This window comes from Halichoeres trimaculatus, unplaced genomic scaffold (assembly GCF_033239565.1).
Source record: "Halichoeres trimaculatus isolate MK-OKI-2021-1 unplaced genomic scaffold, fHalTri1.1 fHalTri1_scaffold_19, whole genome shotgun sequence".
Lineage (NCBI taxonomy): Eukaryota > Metazoa > Chordata > Actinopteri > Labriformes > Labridae > Halichoeres > Halichoeres trimaculatus.
In genome coordinates this window covers 10,162,268-10,183,906 of record NW_027437197.1, presented here as the reverse complement: position 1 = coordinate 10,183,906, position 21,639 = coordinate 10,162,268, and the positions used below count along the sequence as shown (strand labels likewise).

At 39.7% G+C, this 21,639-nt stretch overlaps 1 protein-coding gene across 1 annotated transcript in view; it reads right to left on the bottom strand.

Moving 5' to 3' along the window:
• Nucleotides 1-17,271, bottom strand: part of tfpia (tissue factor pathway inhibitor a) — a 36,830-nt gene extending 19,559 nt beyond the window's left edge. Inside the window, exon 1 of the mRNA XM_074694995.1 lies at nt 17,114-17,271. Coding sequence (XP_074551096.1) covers nt 17,114-17,201 — 88 coding nt within the window. The 5' untranslated portion in view covers nt 17,202-17,271. The remainder of the gene's footprint in view (nt 1-17,113) is intronic.
• Between the last annotated feature and the right edge of the window lie 4,368 nt (nt 17,272-21,639).

Below are 21,639 nucleotides of genomic sequence, written 5' to 3'. Positions count from 1 at the left end.
TCTATTCTATTCTATTCTATTCTATTCTATTCTATTCTATTCTATTCTATCATTTCCTATTCTAACATTCCGTTCTATGTCTATTCAAGCAAAACAAGGTGTGCAAAGTAGAGGTCAGTCTTTTGAAGTCAAACATAAAACAGGTATGCACCGCCTCTGTAAGAATTCTAAATGCGAAACTCTATCCTGAGACTTATGTAACCAAAGCTACACATCTAACAATAAAACTGCTCTGTGTTGTTATACAGAAGGTAAATAAATTTAATTCTGCTCACAGAATGCATCAGCAAATGCCTTGAAAGCTGAGCAACACATCAGCTAGCCCCTTAAAATGTAGGCTCTGCTGAATAGTGAACAGAAGACCAGCTGCCAATGGAAATGTACGCACCTAAAAACCAGAGTGCTGCTGACAGGCTCAGCTATGCCAAGTTTTGCACACACAAACACACATTTGGATAAAGATCTGAGTTGCTCAACATGTGCACCATGCCAAGCAGCTCTGTAATTCCCGTGATGGGCAGGTTGAGTCAGATTGCAGCCCAGTCCTGGCTTGTTTAGTGCACCACAGGATAATCCTGCGGCTCCATTTCTAGGTATTTTATCAAACAGGAATTAAGAACTAAGTGTACAGCAGCTAAAGGATAAGCAAGCATAAAAAAACAAACCATTATTGAAGACCCAGGGAAAAACAAAACACCAAAGAGCACACAGGGTTATCAGAATGAAAGGTAAGCCTGATGTGCTAATATAGCAGCAGGAGAGAGTGAGACAGATTCAGACAGAAACAGAGGAACAGAACACAGAAATGCCAAAGTCTGACAGCTCAGGTTGCTCCTGTCATCTGCAGCCTGAACTTTATGACTTAACACTCTATAAGAGGGATGTCTTTCTTTACTTTTTTAAAGGTGTTTTTCTCAACATTCTTAAAGCTGTGTAATTGGGAGAGAAACAGACAGCAGCAGTGGGAAAAAAATGCTGGCAATGAAAATAAAAAATGCTGACTAAGTCGAAGTTTGAAAAAGTAAAGAAAGAAATAGAAAAGAAGGTGCAAAATATTGTCAGAATATACAAGATAAAAGTTGTGTTATTGACCTAGTGTCATAAATTCAATACAAGAGATTGGGGTTGAAAGATAAAAATCCACTCCACAGGTTGCCTCACTAATTAGCTGATATTAGGAACACCTGTGAGGTCCCCCCCCCCCCCCCCCCCCCCCCAGCTGGTGGCAATCCGTGAAGAGAGGTTATAAAAGGAGGCTGAGGGCTACCTCTTCATATGGGGTTTTGCTCACAGAAGGTCAATACCATCAGTTTGCTTTCTTTGTCCGCATTTCAACAATGTTTGGATGCGCTTCTGTGGTTGTTCATTTATTTACTCAGATTATTGACTACCATCTTCTGTTGTGTTGGGCCCAGATTATCTTTTTGTCCCACTTTTTGATAGATTTAGTGCAGGGCTGTTGGGAGCCTAACGTCTCAAAATCTTTCAGAACACACCCTTGTCCTTCAGGTGTTTTACTTGAACAGAAACATATTGATGATGAAAAATGGTCAAATTCTACCTCATTATTTATAACCCTTTAACATTCCGAGGGTGCTAATTGTCACCCGATCAGATAGAAATTAAACATAATTATCTCTAGAAGAAAGAAAATGGAACATAAATGTATTATTTATGGTCACTGGTTTATATTTCCCATAGAAACCAACTGTTAAAAGCTCTTTAAAAAATATTCCATTCAATCACAATGTAGGTATGGAGGACCACAAGTGTAAAGCATATTGTTTATCTATTGTAGTCTCTATCTTTGTGAAGAGTATAAACAAAGAATAACAGCGAGCAGGCTGGTGGGACCCAAGTGCTAACATTGCACCCATTTTCTCTTGCCAAAGCACTCACTTAACCCACTTATAAAACTGTAAATCCTGCGGGCAAATACAGTGTTCAGCAGACTGGATTCCTTTACATGTTGTTTGGACAGTGTTTTATACATATATACATAAGGGTGCCAACTATATATAGATATACATAAACCACACCATCTGATGGTGGGTTAGCACGGCTAGATAGATCTTACGTCCCCGATAACGATGGATGAAAGGACAGGTCCATGTTGTCACTTCTTAGCTCACACCTGAGAACCAGCACATCGTCCTCACCTCCTTCTCCTCATCTTGTGGGAAAATATCAGGCCTTGCACCAGTTAGCATTGACATGCTACAGGCTGCTAACAGCTGATTTCACATGTAAACAATGCAGCCATAGTTCCATGCAAGATCTCCAGACAAACACAGGAGCAAAAATAGTAAAAAAATATCACTGAGGACAAAACCAGTTTGGTGTCCACGACCAACAAATGAACCATACAAAGTAATGATTCACCACACCACACCACACCACATCACACCACACCATACCGTACCATACCAACTTTATTTTTATACACCCAACACTTTTGGCTTCAACTCTATAGTGCTGCTAAGTTGTCCACTAGATGTTTCTTTAAACATACATGTACAAACACCAGCAGTGATTGTTGATTGAAAAACGTGTTCAGAGTGATACATATGTGCCCAAATAGGTCTATCATCTGCACCATAGTTGTTAAGCCTGAAATATAGCAAACTCTGTCAGTTGTATTTACCGGAGCCAAGCCCTAAATCCAGCGGACAAAGGGCTGACTGAGTCATAGCCTTCCCCAAGATTTTACTGCTGAGCAAATCAGGCCATCCTCATTATACGTATTTGTGTTCCAGAGTGCATTTACCGTCTGTGACACATTTGCAACCCCTTTCCTGTTATTTCTCTCATTTGTGCTAAGAACTCGAAAGTGTTTCATCCTATTTTTTCGAACACTGAAAGCCCAAATGGAGCACATGTTTTGTTTATTTGTTCATAGATTAGTTGAAAAGACAGATCTCTCATTGACTTCAAGGACTAGACATTATGTTCTAAACTTTTAATTAAGAAAACATAAAAACTCTTGCACTACTGAGTGACCTTGCTTGATTTAAAAAAGCACTGAAATAAAAGTTATTTATAGCCTAAGGTTGCTGGGCTCATCAGGTTCCTTCTGTTTATTCCCTTCTGCGTGGCTGCTACAAAATCTCTGCACAAAAGTTGAACACTAAGTATAACACTTATGGGTTTAGGGTCCAATGAAGGGAAAACTGAAATTTCTAGAAAACTTGAAAGTGTCCTCACATTTAAATATAGGACATTCTGAGGACAGTGTCAGCTGCTTAAGAGTCAATATGTAACTGTATGTCATGTTCAGAGGTTGGCAAGCTGACAGGGGGAGTTTGTCAAATCCATTCCTGCCCCCAGGATGACTGAGAATAGAAAGAGGAATGAGTGTGACTGGAAAAACTGAATGAAGGCAAGCATGAGTTTTCTTCACTTTTTCCATATGAAAGAGAGCCTGGTGTTGATCTTGTGCTGAAGTTTTGTGCAATACAGGGACAGGTACTGGGGCAGTCAGGTGAGGAAAGTGATAGCAGGGAGCATGCCCTTTTCTGGCATCAAAAGAACAGCTACACAATGGCCTAATCAGTAAAATGATCTTATGAGACGGTTGAAATACAAGCTCACATTCTGCTTAACTGCATATTGGAAAATATGCTGATTTTTATCACAGTAGGAGCTGGTTGTTGAACAAACTGAAATAAACATTGCATTGTAGACCAGCCCTACAGTGTGCCATTTTGACAGCGGGAGTCTCAACCATTGTTTACTTTTCCTTTCTCTCTCTGATGCTTCAGCAGCAGTCTGCATCCTCCTGCCTTGAAAAGTTACATACACCATTGCACCCATGGATACACAGCTTGCTGTAAGTCCAATTGCGGCTATGACAATATGACAACTGTATCTGTTACATCTGGAAACTGCTCCGTACAACGTTTTGCGCCAGTGTGAGAAAGAACCCCAGATGTGGTTGAACAATGGAGATCAAAGCCTTGAAATGGGATCCTTGAGTCACTACATGTTGATACCTGCATTGATGATTCGATGCCCTGATTCACTCAGTGGAGAGATTTCATCTGGATGCAGGGCACTTTTTTCAGAGCTAAACCCATCTGAGCTCACCCTCCAGTAACATCAACACCATGAACAGCTTTCTGTTGGGGAAAATGGCGTTACCAAAAAGTATCAAATTGTAAGTGACTCAGGACACTCTTTTTCTTCTAAATTCTTGCACAACTGCTAATGACTCACAGACTATGGAAGACACATTGGTGTGCAATGTTGGGCTTCAGCAATATGGAATATTACTGTATTAAAAACTTCTCAACTCCATAAACCAGAATGGCATTACGATAATTCTGATTTTGGTCAAACCAAAACATTTGAGTGTTTACAGATATTTCTCTTGACTTTGGATAACCAACTTGCAATCAGCCAAATCCCAGGCAATCATAGACGTCCGATCATTTTATGACAGGGAAAAAATTAGAGGGTTTTTAAGAGTACTACAAAAAGGACACTGACACTAATTGTGCAGATCACCTAAAAGGCAGCTCATTAAGGAGAGAGGCTTTGGCCGTTTCACAGATATAAGGATGACCTCATTCCTGCGGCAATATTGCACACTGAGTACTTCCTATGGTTCCTATGGAGATCAAAGTGGGCTTCAAGCACTTTTTAAAGTACTTTCTCCAGTAGATCAAAGGAATTCCCCCTGAAACACAGACAAACTGTGCCGCGAGGAGAAATCTGTTGCCACTTTTTTTAACAATAAGAGCTTTGAGAGCTCGTATTGCCTGGCCAGAAAAAGATTGAGGGCTACCCTGAGGACTGGGTGAGTGGTGAATGTACTTGTATCTGGGCAGCAACAGGCCTAGTCCTGTTTAGATCACGAGACACAAACTTTGTTAAAGTTGGTGGTGGAAACCTTGGTAGTCTCAAAAATGCAGTATCCTTTACACAAAACTAGCCCTCTCCCTTCTCTCTGCAAGCTGTTACTCAATGTGTTTTATCGGTTGTTGCTTTAAAAGATTGCCTGCTCCATCTGCAGCACTGCAGAGAAACCTTCTTAATTATATAAAGGCTTGTGAGACCGATGCATTTTTAATCACATCCTGCATGCTAGTATGGCAGGTGGTGAGGGTGGAGCGATGCAATGAGCAAGTTAATTGTGTCTCTACAACTCGATAGCTTTAGTAGACCTATTTGTCTCTGAGAGAGAGATTAAACATTCGTCTCAGCTTGCTTTTTCTAACCTAACCTTCTGAAGGTTTCTCAGTTTGCTTCTTCATCCAGAGACTCTGGATGTATCAACAAAAAGAAATCAAACTTTTGAGCTGCCTTTGCTTTAACTCTCTATCCTACTCCTGGCAGCTGCTTTTATCAACTCATTTTTTTCCTCCAGTGTCTGCTCGGTGAAGGAAATCCACACTCTCTCCCTTTATGATGACATTATCTTTTCCTGCCAATATCCAAGTTGAGCCCCTACCTGTTTCCCACTCGGTCTGGATAACAAAACAACAGTGGGAACCTGAAATCCCTCACACTTCAGTGATTCTACCAAATCCAGGCTCTGACATTTGCAAAGTCTGCTCGCTGGTGAACCGAACAATCCCACTCAGTGCCAATTAGAGTTCGTCTCAACTGCTTCTCAGACAAATCGATCGGGCAAAGTGTGTTTCCTGACCATACAATAAAGTTGGCGTACATAACAAGTTGAGCTGCAGGTTGGTGACGTGTGTCCCCAGACCAGCCAGCCTCTATGTGAAATCAAGCATGCATCTGTAGTAGTGGGTTGTGTGGCCTTTTAATTTGACAAAACATGGAGATTTGTCAGCTCAGAAGGAGCATATGGCAAGCAATGATCTGGGTATAAGTTTGCCATAAGTTGCACCAGCCTGAAGGGGAGAGAGTACCAAGGCACCATCTGCCAATTTGGGAAGATCCCAATTACAAAACACTCAGTGAATTATTCATCATGTCACTTGCAATAACAATGCAATGATTCACAAGATTGGCGCTGTTTGAATCAGTAACAGAAAATGTTCAATGGTGGAAAAAAACAAAGGCTTTTACTACACTGTGCAAATGTAATAAAATGAGATTAGATGGAAATTTCAGCAGCTGCCTGCAGTGATCTGAGCAACTGTGATTTTAATTAAGAAAATTCTGATGCTGCATAAAATCCAACTTGAGAATCTTAATTCACACACGTGTCAGATAAAATCTATTTCTGAGCATCTGCTAGTTTGTGAGTTAAAAGTAGTGCAGCTGAAATGTGCTTTAAACTTAGAATTGGGATTTAAATTAAACTTCTCATGAAATGGTGCTCTGTCAGCACAGTATCCTTTTAATTATAGCAGATGCACAGTTCGTTTCTGCACATAATGAGCACCACATTTAAGAATGTAGGCCAGCAGAATGCAGAATCCTAAAGCTGGTCCCACAAAAGCAGAACTATTTTAAAAATGACACAAGAGAGTGCTGTGAGCAAGAGATGAAACGTAAGAGAGAAACGCTACGATGGGATTCAGTCCCTGGCCAACCAGGCTGACAGACTTTCAAACAACTACTTCTTACACAAAGGCAGTAAAATCTTTGACAGTTACTGAAATCTTTCATTTTGGGTATCTTACAAGGGCTATGAAGTCTTCCAGTGATAAGAATAACTCGAGATACTTCATCACACACTGGCTTCTGCACAGGTTTCTTTGCCCTGCTCAGGTATAGCAAATGATTTCCATGTCCATGATCCTCAAAATGATAAGACTTAATTCACATAAAGCTCCTTATAAATTTTAATTGCTTGGTTTAAAGTCTTTCAACAATAGAGGCCAAGAAAATGTCACATTTTGAACCCCAGTTAAGCTGAAAATATTGCAGGTGGCTCACCTCTATGATCCATTATGCTTTGTGCTATTAGGAGCTGCCAGAGTGATCAAGCCTTCTGTATCTACCTGAGGGATCAGGGATTAGCACCACAGTTGAAATTCTGTTGTTAAGATGTGAAAGCCACCCATGCAGAGCAAAGAGCAAGGTTTAAAGAGGGGGTTGATGCTTTCTTATGTTTTAAAGATGGTATAAAGAAATAACACTAAATAATTGTTCTAAAAATAACAAATAACAAATGGACAGGGATGGGCACCTTTCACATTTGAAACAGTATTGATGCTCGGTACCTGGCAGTCAGTAACAGTACCAATTTTTGGTACTTTTGTGTATTTATTTTGTTAAAAATATAAATATGTTTCAGAATCTCAGTTTTTCAATTTAACATTTATTTCTCAATACATTAACTTGCAATGCTGTGTTCATGTCCAGCATAAAAAATCGCCTTCTCTTCCACTTTCTCACAGTCACAAGGATGTGTTTAGGTACTGAAACATGGTACCATTTGGTTTGACAGGAATCAGTACTCTGTACTACAGACATTCAGTCAGTGCTCATAAAAGTAGGGCTGCAACAATTATACGACATAATCTACTCGTCAACAGTTAAAAAATTCATTGATGCAAATTTTTTACAGACGATGCGTTGTATTATTGTTTTTATCATTGTTGTCCTTTCGAAATGAAATACCAGGTGGTAATGCGCATCTTTAACTCAGGTTCACTGCAGATTAACGGATACTTTAATGGAAAAGATCACTAAGTTCATACATGAGGAGTATTGATGATGAAATATCCCCCCTGCCCCAACAGCACTGTGCACTGATGGAGGCTCTGCATCTCCGGCTTGGACAGCCTCACAGCTCCCGGTGTTTAGCGCCTGATATTGTAATTTAGAGAGTCTCCTTTGCTCTCCATTTCAAACTTTTTTTCAGGATCTGAGTCACCAACAAGTGTCAAAACTCCCCTGACTTTTTAAAAGTGAGGACATTTATCTGATAGAGCTCTCACACTCAAGCGCACACTGCACCAGTAACAGCGAGGAGGAGTGCGCACAAGCGGAGTAGTATTTAACGTATTTAGAGACACTAATATAAATGTGTTGTCATGGTGAGCTGAGAGACCTAGGCGGGTTTAAACAGAGAGCAAAGCAAGCCCCAATAAGCAACTGAACATTAGAAAATAAGCCCTAAGTCACTAACAAGCGGTCTTGCCAACGAATACTGGGAACAAGAACTTAATTTCCTTGTTACCTGCTTCATTCATTTTGAGATTTATTTTGCTTTTTTGTATTGTTATTTTATTTTTATCCCATCGTGAATTAAATAAAAACAAACAAAAATGACACAGGGGTGACCAATCAGAGGCGAAAACCTAACTATTGGTAAATGCAGTACAAATGCAAGACACAGGTTGAATTTTAAAGGGCTGCACATTTAAAGACCAAATTAGATTGAAACACAAAATAATCATGATCAATCAACTACTCAAAAAAAAATAACCAATAGTCTAGCTGACATAAGAATAATCGTTAGATGCAGCCCTACATAAAAGTACCAAATTTGGTATCCATCTGTAAGCTAGTGCTAATCCATTAGTCAAACCTTTAGTTATTATGGGGCATGTGTGCCTGTGTTTGCTTGAAGAGACACTTACTCCGAACCAACCTATATTATCTTTAACTCACTCAAGCGTTGGCTCAAAACAGTCACTGAGATGGAAATTACTGTATTATACATGAATGATTTACTCGACTATTACTTGGAGATTGTGGTAACTTTTTTCCTGTATAGAAATCTCCCCAAATATGAAGAACTCTGAGCCCAGCACAATGCTTTGAAGCTTACTTTTCTGAAGAGACAATGCTCCCAACCTGTCAACCACACAACCCTGCACAGCACTTCTTGTACCGATGGATACGAAACAAAAAAACATGCAGTGTTTGTTGACTTGAAGAGAATATGGGACAGCAACACAAAGCAAGGCGTGATAATAAAGTTATTGCCCTTCCAGTATGAAGCATATCTGCTGGAAAATCTTGTTGTTTTCTTCAAGGTGTGGTTTTATCATCAAAATTTGTGGAAACATGAATTTTAAAACACAGTCTTGCAATATGAGTTGCAATGCTCGGATTGGATTATCTCACAGTGCAATACCATGAATTTAATAACAGCCTACCTCCTATCTCCGCTATCACACGGCTGTGATGAGTGCTGGCAGTGTTTCCTGAGCACGCCGTTTGTCCAGTCAATATTATTGGCTGTCAGAAAATCAGCAAAATGAGACACTTCAGCAAGTCAATAATTCCCGCAGGGTAAGATGACACTGCAGGGTTTAGACCACCGCTGAGGGCTTTCACCACATGTACAAAATGACCTGTTGTTTAGCACAGTGCAGTCCAACAAGTTGCTTTTCAGTCCAGCATGAGTAGCAAGGGTGTCATCAATACCTCGCATACAATCAAGCCATCAGTTGTCAGGCATTGAACAGACTCTACAGGCTTTAGATATGGATGTTCGTGTCTCCTCTCCTGTGCTGGAGATGTGATTACACTCCTGAATCAATGCAACATGGAGAATGCAACAGAAAGGGGCTTATTTCCTGTCAGTGCAAATGTCATCCTAGCCTGACTGTACTGTAAATGCACTCTTGATTAGATGAGTCGATCAATGCAGTGGGCATGTTGTGCAACGCAGGCTATCATTCTAGTAGCATGAATGAGAAAAAGTGGGTCTTTCATTTACAGTTGGTAGGCTTTGGTAAGGATTGAAGTTAAATCAAAAGCATGCTCTCATAAAAGGGGTTATCATGCTGCTTGGATCACATCTGATGGTCAAATTATTACTACAGGTAAATCAGACTCATGTTTTGTCAGTACATGTGGTTCATTACAGTGGTGGTGCTTCTGTTTGAAACAGCAGTGTTAAGATGTGAGTTTGCCTAAGGTGACACAAATTGACAGAATGATACCTCAGTAACTTCTAGAAGTAGGCTGAAAGTTTGCACAGCTGCCAGAAACTTATCAATCTGCTTCAAACACACGGAGATGAAAGAGAAAAAGGAAATAAAACAGGAGCTCTGAGTTTAGTGGGAGGCTGAAGTGACAACCACCAAGGTGCACTTCAACAAGAAAACGCAAACAAAAAAATCTCAACAGATATGTCTAAAGTTAAGAAAACACTCAAAAATAGTCAAAGTTGAATTAAGTACGTCTAGGTGAGAGAACACAACCATTATTGGGAGATATAGCCTAGCTTGTGGTAAATGGCTGTGCTGTAGCTTATATCAGTGGTTTTCAAGGTGGGGGGCCACTAGGGAGTAGGGGGGGGCTGGGCTCAGAAAACTGGAGGGAAGTAAAAGAAATTGAAATCTAAGTATTGTTATCATTTTTTATGAATTATACTCATATATACATTATTCTTTTTTCCACAACCATTTGTCTCAAACATACAACACGTAAAGTGTCGTAATCGTCGGGTTCACATTTCCGATTGTACCTAACCCCACCTTGTGTGACACCTGCAACTTTGGCATGATGATATTATGATTGGTGTCGACCTGGCGGTTTGCGCCTGATATTAAGCTACTGAAAAACCAAATTTTAAGGCCCCCTGTCTAACGACTGTTTACATGTAAGAAAGGAGTATCCCACCTTGGCTGACAAAGCCCTGAAATGCCTTCTCCCTTTTGCAACAACCTACTTGTGCAAGTCTGGCTTTTATTAGTTAATAATTTCAAATTCAAAACAAATGTAATAATTATTGAAAAGTGAAAAAAGTTAGGAAATACATTGTTAAAATTGACATTTCTTTAGATATTCTGAAGTCTGTTGGTTGCCAAAGGGGGTCCCTAGCCAGAAGCAAATGCTGTTTTGGGCAGGTCTTGGCATACTTAAGTTTGGGAACCCCTGGCTGACATGGTTAGCATTTCAGGCCTCATACACCAACAAGTAATTCCAGTGCCAGCTAACAAAAAGGTGGCAACATAACATTAAGTCAACTCCATACAAATAAAGGTTATTTTGATCAAAGCGATCCAAGTAACTCTGAACTGTACTTGGCATAACGCCATTAATACAGCAGTGACGTTGGGCAGGTTTAAATGTCATATGCATCATCCAAATGAAGCTTCATGGTATTATTATTCTTGTGTATTGGTATCAAACACAGAGCACAGATGAGGCTGATATAAATGTTCAATCATAAAGTTTCCAAATAATCAAAGATACGATTTGATGAAACAACATAATGAGTTGGGAGATTACCAACCCAATTTCTTTAGGATTAACACGAGTCAAAGTGGCACCAGGGAAAAGTTGGGGATCATCCAAGTAATTAAAGTCAAATGAATTTCCTCATGTAACTCATGATTATTTGTGTATTTTTCACAAAGAGGGAAGAACAGACCTCAGTGGCACAAAGTGAAACAAATATGCTTCATACGATGACTCAAGAGAATAATATGGCCCTCTGAGCACTGCACTGGTTAAGTTATCAATACTCACAACAGAGGTTTTGCCTCTTGCATTGAACCAGAAACAGCTTTTCTTACAGACTTCTAGACTCTCAGGAGTTTTTGAGATAAAAGCCAATAAAAATGGATCCTAACATCCAACCATCAGCCTCCACCAAGGAATATCTTTATCTTTACTAACACTTGATATGTAAATTTACCTTAACATCCCAAATTTTTCTACATTTCAGACCTTTTTGCATCACTTTCCACAGATGAACTCATTCTTCTTGGAGCACAAATAACTGTGCTTCAATCACAATCAGCACAAAGCTAAAAACAAGAAGCCACAAAATTCCCCCTTGTCTGAACTGGCATGAAGCTAAGACAAACTGATCACTCTTTCATCACACTCTTTCTCCAAGTGTTTCTTCCACAAGTTCAGACTTAGTTCACTTCTTTCTTTTCAGCCCTAAACCTTTTGTACACTCTGCTGACAGTAGCTGTCACGGTTGAGTGCAAAGCTTACAATTAGTCTGCACACCCTCTTGTGATGAGAGCTAGGTGCTTTTCGCTCAAAGATATCAAAACATATTCAGCCGAGTTCCTCTAGCTTTCCTCCTACACTTTTGCCTTTTTAGATAAGCTTACATACATATATTTATAGAATTACACAGTTATACAGAAAGCTACACAGACTTCCTGTTAATTTTTTGCATATCTGAATTTAACTTGTTTCCAAGTGACTCACAACTATTATCTCCCTGGAGTTCATTGTCCTGTAGAACACATTACTTCCTGAAGCTCCCCTTCTTGAATAAAGTTCACAGTTATCTCTGGCACAACTCACACAGGAAACACTCTTTTGTCTACATACGACTCGTCATACTCTGTTGCTTAACTTCCAAGGTATAAGGAAATGTAATATTAGTTTTAAGTAAGTAAGGCATAAGCAACACAGGACGACAGCCCTTATTAGTGCCCTTGTTCGTGTCATTTACCTCCAGTACAAAATATAGAGTATTCATCCAATTATGAGGCAACATTTGAGAGATTAAAGTTTCCTGTAAGCTACAGACAGCCACTAACAATGTATCTCCAGCTGCAGACTCCCAATTCCTGTTTGCTGAGATACATCACCCTGTGCTTGCAGACAGACAGATAGAGATACAGCTGAACCAAAGACTGACTCTGCTCTCTTTTTCCTCCTGAACTAATGAAGCAACATCACAAAAATCTGAACAATAAAAGCTTCACAAGCACCACAGGAGCCAGTGCTCTGACACAATAAACCCAGCAGTTCAGCTTTATTAAATACAGTCTGAACTTTTATTACAGAGCTTTCTTCTGCCCAAACTGGAGCGCTGCTGAAATATTTCAAACAAGTGTCAATTTTTCTTATGGAAAGAGAAGACATGAAAAAGAGTTATTTCCACAATGTGCCAGTTTCAAAACACCTATTTCAAAATGCTCATTTGGAAGGTTAAACCTACGAGTTTTCTTTGAACATGAAACAAACAGAGAAAAGAAAGAAGCAGTTTGTTGGATTGTTTGTTGGACCTGTTCATGGTTAAACTGGCTGGCCTTTTTGTTCAAACAGTGTAACTATGAATTACTCATGCAAGGTACAAAGATTGTCGTTAATTTGTTGAAGGAAAGTCTCCACTATGTGAGGAAAATAGATGTTTAATCTTAAAACAGAAAGGTACTTCAGTATGGGCTCCAGTGTGTTATTCAAAGAGACAAAAGAAAACAAATAACAGACATGGTAATTACAGTGGAGAGACAAAAACCTGTCAAATACTGTCTTGTGTAGGGATGGGTACCGAATTAGGTACTTCTATAGGTACCGACCGAATCCCGTCAAAAGTACAGAGTATCGATTCACGTAAAATCAAAATGTGCCATGTTTAGGTACCTAAAGGCATCCTTGTGATTGTGAACGAGTGGTAGAGTAGGCAATTTTCCATGCTAGACATGAACACAGCATTGCAAGGTTATATATTGAAGAATAAATATGTTAAATTGAAAATTTGTTTATTACATTATTTAAGAACAATGATATTTTTAGCACATAAACACAAAAAAAATACTGAAAATTGTTACCGATGAGTACTGGTACCGATTGCCAGGTACCAGGCATTGGTACCGTATCGTTTCAAATGTGTACGGTACCCATCCCAAGTCTTGTGGCCACATGAGTCCACCATGCAGTCTTCATGTCCAGCTTGTTAGCTTTGCATTTGTCTGTTTTAAGAATGTCTCTGCTTAAGTAGTGAAAGTTAACGCTTTCCTCGCCATCATATCACGTTGGAGTACATCGTACCTGTAGTATCTGAAGACAAAATCTTCTTTCTGATTAAAGAGCTACTTCACGTGCCCTCTACAAGCGACAGTGCACGTAACACACAGATTAACCTGTGGCTTGTGCTCTCTACAAATACATTAGTCATCTCAACTGTGAAGTCAACCCTGAGTGGACAGGCGTTTACTCACAAAGCCCGTTTATCTTCACCCTAGAGTCAGGTAGTCTACCTTTTTTCTTGACCTTTAGGCTGATTGAGAGGTTCAGCCATCAGGAACAAGCTTTGGGGTTGAGAACCTGTATAATAAAGGACACGTGGAAATGTGTCATACTCTATTCTTTACTCTACATTGTTGAGAAAACAGCTGGGTGTTCACTGACTAAATTAGCAGACGCTTCCCTGCTCCATATTCCTGTCTTTGTTCCACTACGCCCACTCACACCTTGAAAACACTGCAACGCCTAACCAGCACACCCTCTGTCATGTTATATACCACAATGACTTTATTCTGTGAAGCAGATGATTCAGACTGGACTCTCGAACTCGTGCACTATAAAATTGTTTAAGTCAATTGCACGAGTTGCTCTCAGTCACTTAGGTTACATAATGAGGAAGAGTCATAATGAGTTCACTCAGCTGAGGGGCATCAGTACAGTATCAGTGCACGTACTCTGTATCATTTACATGTGACTACACTCTGTATTTTGATTGGAATTAAATGAGACTGTGGGTAGAAAAATAACCAACACACGCACACGATGACCTGATGGAACACTTAACTGAAGGGAATCAGTGGAGCAGTATTTGAAGCATGCTGGGAATGTCAATCCAAGGCCACATGTAACGATGGGACTCAGGCCGTTGCTTTTTCAAAACAACGTCACATGCTAATATTCTTGGAAACGTGTAAGGCAGTAATGAAGGAGGAGATAATGACCGAAGAGCCACTTTGACGGTTAGAGCTATTTTGTCCGTACAAAACATGTTTTGTTGAAGCAAAGAGGTTTTTTTCCACTATCTTACAGGAAAAACATCATTACTTGCCATTTTTGCAGATCTGCAGATGGATGTAAAAACCTTAAAAGCAGTGTTTTTGAAATTCAAAAGGGCAGAAACAATCAAGCTTGTGTAACCTAAGTATTAAGCCTATGACGCATTTTAAATGTTAAGGTTGGTGAGCAAAGGGAATACACATTCATCAAATGTCACCATGAATCTGTGAAATGATAAAATAAAATAAAAAATACAGTCTTGTGAAGAGACATGAGTCAACAAAAAATTTTAAACACACACATTTAACTTTGAAGAATATTTACAGCAACAAAACTCTCTGATTAGCTGCATAAAAAAATGTAATCATAAAGGCCATACTGGGCTGATAAGGGGCCACAACTGATTAAAAAAGGCTAATCCAGGATTCATTTACCTTATGAGCTCAAACATCACCAAACTGCAGTCTCATTCTGTTTGGTAAAGGTACCAGAGTGCTTCTTGTAGAAGCTCTAAAGGCTATGTGGTTACTGATGCCTTGCAGGTATAAATTACAACATCCTCTAGGTGACACAGAATTAACAACTTAATCAAATACTTTCATCGCTGCTGAGACAGTGTGTTTTAACAACAGCATTCACAAAATGTCAAGTGATCATAATAGAAAGAGTAACTGTTTTTATGCGGTAAAAGTCTTTCTTCAAGGTGAGTTTCAAGTTGAGGCCAAAGGGACACCATCTCATTAAAACTAAACAGCTTCATTCTTCTGCGTTTTGGAAACATTAGGTAACAGCTAATTACTTTGGAACGCAGGTCTCTACACCTTCCATTTAGAGGAATATTGATCTAATGGGCTCAAATGGGTTTCAGTGACAGTTTTCAGGAGAATACTATGCTTTAGTCTCCTCCTCATTGGAACTGCTAATTAAGATTGCACATGCTCCACGGTTTCCTCTCCATCTTTGGCCCGGGGCGCTCTAATAAAAGGACTACTTCAAACAGCAAGAGAGCATCTAATTAAATTTCTCCGCAAATTAATGAGACAGAATGTTTACGCCTCTGCGACGCGATTAGTGCAGCTAGCAAGACTGAGTATCACTAACTCTGGTGCTAGGTTGTAAAGAGACTCTGGGAGTCCCTAATTGTTTTTCTTCTCACCAGCACCTAAATTATATACATACACTAAAAGTCAATGATCCTTCATGGACAAAACCATAATGAATGTCACTGTGTAGTCACAGAAATTGGCTTTATGTATTTACCTGTCGTGTTCTGATAGAACTTTGATTGAGCACATAGTTATTGCCAGATGACAAGAAGTTATTCAACACTGCATGAAGGCCAAACGATTGTGCTTGAATTCTTAGATGCTCAAGATATTTTCTCTTAAGTGCTTTAAGGTTAAAATGCTCATGCTTTGTGCTGATTGTATGAGACAGAGATTTATAAGGTTGATATCAGCTGACATGCTTGAAGCTTAATGGCGTAAATGCAGTCATATCTATGTAGCAGCTAGCAGAAAAGTATGGAAAAAGTTGACACTATCCAAACAAAATAAGAGTTTCCAGCCTTCCCCATTTTGTTCGAACTGTGCTGACAGAGTGTTCATTTTCCATCCATGAGGGGAAATGATGCATGGAGCTGGCTGTATGTCACTTTAAGATAAGAGAGGGCTGACACTGACATTAAATGTTACAGTTCATCACCAACTCTCCCTGCTGCCTTCAGCCAATATCTGACCTGTAACACTCTCAATGACCTTTCTGTTCTTTCCTGGGAACAGCAGATCTTTAAGTTGTGTTGTCAGACCAACACTGTGTTTGCACACAGGAAAGGAGGTGAGAGATGCAGGGGAGTTGAACAATCTCTCCTCCACTTAGGACTTCTCAGACTTTCCTCAGCTTACTTTCTGGCATCCAATCCCAACAGCCTCATTACCGCCTGTAGAGTGTTGTTACGACATGACAGGATAGGGCAGGAGGAGGTACCAGGCTGTGCAGGTGTGGGTCTTGGCCAGTGTGAGAAGTGCTGTGGATATGGACTTTGACCGTGCCTGACGAAACACAAGTCTCTCCTTCCTAATGAAGACTTAAACAAGCTCCCAAGTCCAAACACAACAAAACAAACAGTGCTGCGTCGACTAAAGTGTTGATACTGAGTACTAAGCTTTACATGGATAAAGTTAAAAATGTGCCCATATGGTATTTTAACAAAAATAGGTTAATACGTATTTATTAAGTCTCATAATGGGCTAAGAAGTGAAAAAGTGAAACGCAAACAACGCTATCATATTAATTTTAAAGCGACGAGTCGTATGCAAAGTCCAGATAACAAACAGAAAGAAGAAAAGAATGGAAGTGTTCAAACTTCAGATTCGGATTAACTTTACGTGCGACTTTCGTGATGAGAACTTTCCCCTGTGCTGTCGTTCAACAGCCAAACAAACTTAAATGAACTTCATATACGTCTATCCAACAAGTGAGTGAAACAGGTTTAAATTTTCTACCACCTTACCTCCCACGTGTCTCCTGCAAGATCCCAAAGTTGAGAATAACGAGAGCGAGAAGGCGCACAAAATCCACCACTTGTTGCACAGAGCCATGCTGCTGCTGCTGCTGCTGCTGCTGTTAGTGCTGCTGTTCGGGACGCTGATCAGCGCTGTGTGTTAAGTTTAGAGGGAAACTTCATCAAGTTGTAGAGCTGAAGGGCGCGTGAGGGAGTGAGTGTGCGGGTGCGTACTTCCGTTTGATAACACATTGTCTACTGGCGCTGTTAAATTGGAATTTTCTCCTTCAGTGGAAAAAAGGATCCCTTGACTCATAATTCTGTCAGACAAACCAAAGTTTATATTTACTTAACAGACTGTGTTAATTTTTTATTTACTTCTTATGTTTTACCTTTATTAAAATAATAATATTCTTCCTTTGAATCAAAGTATTCAAAACCTTTCTATGTATCTTAAAGGAAAGCTTCCACCCATACAGTTAGTACACACACAACACCATCTCCACTAAACCTCACTAAACCTCTCCCCAGGTTGCATCTTTTCACCTCCTCAACAACACTTTAATCTGCAGCCGTTCATCTCCCGGTGATGAGATTTTTTTTTTTCCTCCAAAGCCCTTTACCCAGACTCCTGTGTCACTTTCATTCAGGAAACTCTTACCTGAGTAATAACCTTTGGAGAGGTCTGGAACCACATTCAGTGACACATACTGTAATTGAGCTTCAAGCTGGCAGCTATATGTTTGCTGAAATTATAGCCTGCCACTCTTTTCGCACCCCATGCTTTGGAAATTGAATGGATTCATTACACGGTGCTAAATACTGCAAAGAATGACAAACAGTTTAAGTTTGCCTGAAGTTAAACTTCTGACTTTACCTGCCTCAAAATAACTTTAATCTGCTGTGCAGACAGAAAAGCCATCTGTGACATTTTTGGTGGTTGTGATTTATAATTAAAAGTTACTGAACAGAATTGTGGATTTAAGAAAAACAGTATTATTACCCAGATATCTAAATCTCAGTTTTTGTAGAAAAACAAGAGCAGCTGGTCGAAACACCCCATGCCAGCTTCTTATTGTATTACAAGAGCCAATTTGTGGACGTTTCTGATGTCAGAAAGAAGAAAAATAGTTCTTTGTTGTCGCATGGTTCTTTAAATACAGGCCATTTTCTCAGTATGTTGATTTGTTGTTAGTATTGGGTAACTACTATGTGTTTTTGTGTGTGCTTGTTAAAGGTTTTTTCTTTTCCCGGAGCACACAGCCAGAGCCTAAAGAAATGGTCATTATAGTTTAGCAGGGGGAGAACTTCACAGATCTCTGACCTTATATCCAACATCTGATAAAAAAATTGGAACCTCTAGAGTCTGGGATTATCTCCAGACAATACTGCTGTACCCTGCTAACCCTTTTGTGGCTGAACTGGAGCAAATTTATGCAGCTAGGTTGAAAAGACTTGTATGCTGGTTTTGCAGCAGAATAGTCACATAAAGCTGCAGTGTAAATTTGCTTCGATGTAAAATACTTTGAATTAGTAGTGGCATATACTAATACCTGCTTTTTCATTATAGAGGGGCTATTATGGTTACTTCTAGGCTTTTATACTGTCTGTCTAGTTCCTCAGTGGTAGCTCTACATGAATGACAGCTCAAAAAAATCCTATTTTTCTTACACTGACTTCAGACTCTGTCTGAAACACTGGCTACGTTTACATGCAGTCAATATTCGGGTTAAGGTCAATATTCAGATTTCTGAAACATTCGGAATAACCTGTTTACATGCATGAGCAAACAGGGTTATTCCTTTTTACATATCCCGATCAAAACAGCAACGCACAGAGAATGTCATAAACACAATGTGGCATTTCCACTTCTTCTTACCGTATCCATAGCAACAGCAGCAACAACAGCAGAAGCAGCACGGCAGTCTTTCTGTACTCAAAAGACCAAGATTCCTTGCAAACAGAACATGCAAAAAATAATGTTCCTTTCGATGAGGATAGCTCAATAGGCGTATATGTGACCAAATAATGGGGTGAGGAAAAAAGAATAACCCAGGAGTGATTGTCAGGTTTAAAAAACGGAATATGAGCACATTTTGGTTTTAAAAAGGGTTATTGGTGTTGACATGGTAAAGCATAACCAGGTTACAGCTAATAATCTGGATGTGGAAGAGTTACTGACTGCATGTAAACTTAGCTGCTTTTTAGCTGCTGTCTCTTTAAGGCTCCACTTTCCGAAACCCCATCTCTCTGATTGGCAAGCCCTCTGAAAGCCTGTCGAGGGTAAAGCTTTTGGTAAAACTTGGTGTTTGAATCCCACTTTTCCAGGATACGAACCAGTTAGAGGATCCATATGTGATGACCTCATTATTTAAGAGCTCATGCTGTTTTTTTAATGGACTGTTTTATAGACTAATTCAGGGATTCCTGCAACATACTATGTATATGTAAGTGTTTGAAAATGTACATGTTTGTATAGACATCCAGCATTAACACTCTAAAATATGGGAGAAACAAATGCTGAAATATTTATAGACACTAATTTAAGAAAACTATGAGTGTGACAATAGTTCAACAGGCTGTCTGAATTTCACCTGGGGTTTCAGTCTGTTTTCTGTTTAAAGTCCAGCAGCTGCCTCTGAAAGAGAAAGCAATTCAGAGAAAGTGATGCATGTAGAAACTGAAAGATGTTTTAAACTGACATCGCTCCGAAACTGAAGACCACTTTCAAACTTTCTGCCAAGACACACTTTCTGTTCAGATCAGACTGAGACAGTGGGTCCTGGTCCAACAGCCCAGAACATCTGGTAAAGTCTGAGCAGGGGAAGTTAATATTTATTTCCTCTCCCTTAGGAGACACAGAGGTGCCATGAAACCAGCCTCCCAAATCCAAACTGCTCTCATGGAGCTTGTAAACATCCAGCAGCAGAAGAGTGTGGTCCGACTGGTCTGCTCCCAAGAGGGACTGAGTGCAACATTTAATGTGATGCAGAGGAAGAAATTAAAAGATGCTAAGTGTGCTATCCTTTGGCAAATAGAGATTTATAAATGCACAGATTTAATGATAAGTAATAAAGGTTAACATATCTCTGTGTGTCAACAAGATAATTGACTCAGATCCTCTCATGGATATTTTATTAACTTCATGAGTCACTGAAATCACATAAAATCCCTCTGAGTAAACTATGATCATTTCATTTGCATAAGCCTGTCTCTGTCTTATTGAGAAATAGTGTGTCATTGTTTGTAAAGGTTTAACACGTGCTGAAAGGAGAAGCATGGATTTCCGGCTTAACCTACTTCCTCCGATCATTGGGACGGCTTGGAGCCTTCAGCACAGAGATCATACAGCAACACTCACAGCAGCTGCTTCTCATGATTTATTTGCAAACACAGACAGCAATGGTTAGATGTTCATATTCAGTCTGTAGTGGACTATTTGGTTTATCTGTTTCAGTGATCTATGAAATAGGAAGGTTGTCTCTTGGCTTCGTTGTGGCTGGAAATGGAAAATGTTTGGGTTTGTGGGAAAACCTAGTGATTTTCTGGGCTTTGCAAAAACACTGATGATCCCTTTTCCCCATTATCATCAATTTCCAAACAGCTGTTGGAACATTATGGTAGCAGTGTGATGGAGCCAAATGTGATATATTTCATTACATCAAAAATCTCTGGTGGCTCCCCTGCATGCATGTCTGGAAGCAACGCTTGACAAGAGGGATCTTTAGCAATACTCTGTCCAAGTATGCACCTCATTATTCAACCTACATAGCATTCTGTTATTTGTGCTGTATCAAAAGAATGTGCTCTGATTAGTTTCATCCAGACCTTTAGATTTATCCATGTCTTCAGAAAAATGTTCTCTGAATCCTGACCCTGAATAACTTCCCAAACTAGGCTGACTTCAGACTTCGTCGGAGTTCATGCTTGGCGGTGCATATGTGCACATGTTTTGGATGTCAATGCACAAGAATGTGCCTGTCTGCGAAACTAATGGTGCAGTGTTGTTACTCACTGTGTTCAGGGGAAACCATGCATCTGTGGTTCGCCGCTCTCCACAGGGAAAAAGTGAGAAAGAACGAGTCACATGGTTTAATCTACAGCAAAGCGGGGATGGAATTTCCTGTGTGCTAATTTTCCCACGATATCATGACCTCAATATTCCTCACCAAAAATAATGTGTCGGAGGGGGTGACTCCTGACACTTGATGGGTTGTAGCAGACGCTATGATGTCATTGACTGTTTTCTGGTCTCAAGGACTGACTGTACAATAACCACAGAGGCAAAAAGGAGGTCGTGGATCTTTTCTGTCAGCAAAAGCAGGACTTATTTTGCCTCTGATTCCAGGGTCGGTTAGATGTTCTTTCACTTCCTTTGGCAACAAATTAACAATAACCTGAGCAACTGAGTTTAAGGCCAATCAAAAAATGTGAATACTTATTTTTTTTTTTTTTAGGTCACATTAAATTTATCATGGTTGAGTTATAATTAAAGAAATAAAAACTGATCTATGAACTAACTTGTAAACATTTGC